General features: G+C 35.6%; 1 protein-coding gene across 1 annotated transcript in view; it reads right to left on the reverse strand.

The window, feature by feature from the left end:
* LOC107673139 (voltage-dependent calcium channel subunit alpha-2/delta-1-like) overlaps positions 1-5074 on the reverse strand; it is a 127233-nt gene that overhangs the window by 71547 nt on the left and 50612 nt on the right. The window contains 2 exon segments of the mRNA XM_016466623.1: positions 1869-2001; positions 4507-4542. Of these exon segments, the coding sequence (XP_016322109.1) occupies positions 1869-2001; positions 4507-4542 (169 nt within the window).

The raw sequence follows: 5074 nt of genomic DNA on the forward strand, positions 1-5074 counted from the left end.
GTTAGCATCTCGCTCAAAAATGACCAAAGAGTTTCTATATTTTTCCTATTTAAAACTTGACTCTTCTGTAGTTACATATCCTATGTTTTTTTTGGCTACATATCCTACATATCATAAGCCATATCGGCCTAGAAAATCGCAACTTTTCATTTTCCGTCTGTCTTGGTACATGATGTAACTACATAGGAGTTTTAAATAGGAAAAATATAGAAACTCTTTGGTAATTTTTGAGCGATATGCTAACGGTCTAATCAGATTCAATGATCTATGCTAAGCTACAGCTAAAAGTGCTTCCGACAGACCCGGAGATCGGCTGAATGGATTCGAAAATGGTAAAACTCAACTGTTTAACTCTAGGGGAGTTGGAAAATGAGCCTATTTTCAAAAATAGTGGAGTGTTCCTTTAACATTAGTAATAAAAATAAAAAATATTTATTATTATTATTATTATTATAGCAGAGATAAAGTTTTACTGCAAACTGAGAAACTGAAATAACTGAATCACGAGCTGCTAGCGTATAAAAGAACACAGTGCTGCATATCACTCTGAAACATGCAGCGCATTAGACTATATATTTGTGTAAATAAATTGCTGCATTTCCAATTTGCTAATTGCATTAAGCCATATCGCACTGACACGTAACACCATTTCAATAGCATTGCAGAATATAATAATGTTAGTTACTGAGTGTGAGTGGGGGAATCTCTTAGTCTTTATATGCCAATAATACTTTCTTTAAATTACAAAATTAACAGACAGCTCTTCTAGTTAAAAAAAAAAACCTATGCCATAATTTATTTAAAATAAATTTATTTCATACTAAGTATACTTTCAATCCATTAACATCTTTATTGACATATCACTTAAGACTTACTGATATAAAATTATAATTTAACTTTATTTGGAGTATTTCTTTATTGCAAAATGCACACATTTCTTAATATTATGCCTAAAATGTGTTTTAATATCACTATTAATAAGGATTGTATGATCTCTGTATAATATCAGTCTTGAAATTCAAGATCTTTAAAGTTTATCTGAAGTATACTTGCAATAGTTCCACTTTAGTCATAGTAAATTACTCACACATAAAATTAGAAATGGCAATATAGGATTAGGAAATGACTCACAGATAATTGCATAAAATGGTATACAATTACAAGACAAGTGACGAGGAAACTCCCTTCTTAAATTACAGGGGCAGCCACCTCTGTCAGCATGTGTCGGAAAGACTTGGAAACAGTGCTAAGAGACTGAAGCATCACTTTATTTCTAAAGTGATTCGGTATTCTGTATTTAAAAAGGCGGCAAACTCATCCTCCATATAACATTATGCTCACCGCAGAGCACATCTGTCTGACCTGATGTCATTTCAAATACCCCACTACTCTGTTTACCAAAGGGCACAATGGCCAAAGTAATTACCTGAATGTATTTGCCTTCCATTTGTGTGTGAGTGTGTATGACAAGGTCAATAGGGAAGAGCCATCTAACACCAAAGGGCCAGACGCTATCCCAGCAGGCCAACTGAGACTCTATGGCTTGGCCAGACTACTATCGCTGCTTAAAAAGCATTGTGAAATTTAGTTTAAATAGATGCACACGCATACCGTGGGCTTATCCAAACAAGTGCACCTGCACTTATTCTGACAAAAGTTTCCCCAGAGAGTCTTTGCTGTCAAATGGATTCTATAATTCTCCTCCAAAAGCTCTTCCAAAGACACACTTATACTCCGTTTTATAACTGACATCCAAAGCAATCAGCAGCAGAGCGTCTCATCAGATTCCCAGCAGTAGATAATATGTTACGGCGGAGCAGGCAGAGCGCTATGGAAGCGTGTCTGTGGGGGGTGGGGGAGTTACTTACAGCCGTCATATATGTCCGTGGGGATATGCACTGCCGTATGGTTGTAGGAGGTGAGGCGGTTTTTGAATGACGGGTCTTCTTTAAATGCAGGTCTGATCCGGTTTTTCCTTCCTTCTGTTTCATTGGCTTCAAGCTGGAAGAGAAACAACAGCAATCAACTCTGGTACGGTATGATTTCAATTAAATGCTGTAATTTCTGAACTTTGTTCATTAAATAAATGTATCAACGTTTCAGCAAAATATTGAGGAGAACTGTTTTCGACATTGATAATAATGAGATATGTTTCTTAAGCACCAAATCAGCATATAAAAAAAAATCCGCTTTGCCAACACAGGAATAAACAACATTTTAAAATATATTACGTTTATATTCAAATATTTATTTTAAATTTAAATAATATTTCACAAAATTACAGTTTTTTTAAATCTTAACGATTCCAAAATGTTCAATGGTATATGCACAGAAAAATCAGGAAAAAAAGATGTCATCAACCAGAGCATGTGAGTGGAGCGGAGTGGTAATATTTCCTTAAGAGCGCAGAGCGCCTTTCTGAAGATTCCGCTCCGCTCGCTCAATACGCTCAGCGCCGCTCGCTCAACCCAGAATGTCCTTTGGTGATTTGCTTGTTAGAGATCGAGAATCTGTAGAGATCGAGAATAGTAGCGCAGTTATGGAGTTCAGATATTGTTTCAAAGAAGTTGCAAGCCTTACACATAAATGTAAAGTAAAAAAATCAAAGTTAAGAATGAGCAGGGAGAAGAAACTGAGAGGGAGTGCGGGGAGACTGTTGAAGTTAGTACAGATTCATATTGGAATCTGAAGCGGCACATTGCCAGAAAGCACGAGGATGTGCTACGCAAACATGGTACAGCAAAAGGTGAGCTAGTTACATACCATAATAAATGAATAAACAGGTAGTCTAAGGTTATATTCGTTTGTACGGAAACCCGATTGCAGACAAAATCACGGCCACGAATTTAGAATAGGCTAGTTCTCTTTTATGCTAGGACTACATTATGGCCACGAATTAAGAATTAATTTTTTCGTTTAGTCTAAATTATGGCAAGAGACGTTTTAATAGACCACAGTTCCCCGCAGTTATAGTCTATTTTAACTTGACACTAGAAAGTGTGTTTCTTTCATTGACATCAGTTCATAATCTAAGCGTTCTTTAATTGCATTTTATCTTGTGTGTGCTTTTCACAGGCTTTATAATCCAGGTGTATTTTGTAAAAATCTACGCACATTTCATCTCGTGTGTGTGTGCGTTTGTGTTTTAATGAGCCTGTTTTGAATGTTCTATTGCACAACAACTGCAGCTATTTTCACGGAAATAAAGTTAACGAAAATCAAATACACTTTTTCAGTTTTTGCATTTTAGGTAGGCTTGCTAAGGTTAGATTCATACGTTTAATCAATTTTAATTAATACATTACAATTAATAAAATTAAGAAGCATGTAAGAATTTTGTTCTGAAACATGATAATTGCTATTTATCAGCATTCTTAATTTTAGACAATTATCCAAAAATTTCGTTACAAACAGTAAACAATTAGGCCTACTAGAGAAATTTTATGTCGGAGCGGGATCTGAGCGGGAATTGGTTTACGGCGAGCGTGAGCGGAATATTAACGGAGCGCTTGCTTGGGCGGTTAGAGCGACTGAGTGGAGCGCACGTCCATAGAGCGGAAAACGTAGCGGAGCATCACACCGCTCCGCTTCGCTCACATGCTCTGGTGACAACAGACCAAAATAACTTAAAAGTTACAAATGATATTCTTCTCTTTTAGTCAGCTATTAACCACTGCAACTTTGAGTAAGAGATTTGAGAACTCAAGAACCAGACTGGCTCTGTGAACTGGATAAACCGATTCACTGAAAAGATTAGACTCAAAAGAACAATTCATTCACAAAATGAAGTAACCTTTTGTGTTCCACAGAAGAAAATGTCATGGGTTTTGAACAACATGTGGATGAGCAAATGATAACAATTTTCATTTTTGGAGGACCTATCCCTTTAATATTAGTTTGTGCACAAATGTAAGATGTACACAAAATTGCCATAATTCTCCATAAATTTTATTTGACCTGTCTGATAGATTAGTTGGTCACTAATCAAATCCCAATGAAATCTCCTTTATTCAAATGAATACATGAAATTTGAAAGCTTACAACAAATATCAATCTCAAAATAAATCTCTAGACATTTAATCTATCAATATAATCATCGTATTATGCTTTGCACTGCATGTACTGTATCTGTTCCAAACTAGTGCTTTGCACATTGATGAATAAAACCTCATTTTCTCTATATGTTCCTCCTGCTTTACTTTCCGTCTTGTATTTTACACACCAGTGCACACGCTCCCACCATGTGTTTTACACAGACTCATCCTAATTGGCAGTTGAGATGTATGGCACACAGAGAGTGTGTATCCGCCAGCCGAGTCTGCGTCAACTGAGAAGATATATTATCATTATATCTTGACTGCCTGAAATAACTCACACATAAGCTCACTAACGCATGATCATAACTGGACAGAAGAGCTCACGGTATTCATGTTTGATATAGTATCTGCGCTTGAAAAAAACGCTGAGTGTGTCTGTGTGCAGAAGAGTCTTGAATTATATACTCACATTATCCTTGGCATTAAAGTAAACTATATCATCCTCCTGCAGAGAAAGAGAAAAATATGATAATTAAAAGAAAGGAACATTTTTCAGGCAAAGATGTAAAACCACCATTAAGATATCGTAAAGTTGTCCATTCAACTCATAGGCTATATGTGACCCTGGACCACAAAACCAGTAATAAGGGTCATTTTCTCGAAATTTTGATTTATACTATTCATCTGAAAGCTGAATAAATAAGCTTTCCATTGATGTATGGTTTGTTAGGATAGGACAATATTTGGCAGAGATACAACTATTTGAAAATCTGGAATCTGAGGGTGCAAAAAAATCTAAATATTGAGAAAATCTCCTTTAAATTTGCAATGCATTACTAATCAAAAATTAAGTTTTAATATATTTAGAGTAGGAAATTTACAAAATATCTTCATGGAACATGATCTTTACTTAATATCCTAATGATTTTTGGCATAAAAGAAAAGTCGATAATTTTGACCCATACAATGTTTTTTTTGGCTATCGCTACAAATATACCCAAGCGACTTAAGACTGGTTTTGTGGTCCAGGGTCACAT

Source organism: Sinocyclocheilus anshuiensis, unplaced genomic scaffold, assembly GCF_001515605.1.
Source record: "Sinocyclocheilus anshuiensis isolate Anshui unplaced genomic scaffold, SAMN03320099.WGS_v1.1 scaffold304, whole genome shotgun sequence".
NCBI lineage: Eukaryota > Metazoa > Chordata > Actinopteri > Cypriniformes > Cyprinidae > Sinocyclocheilus > Sinocyclocheilus anshuiensis.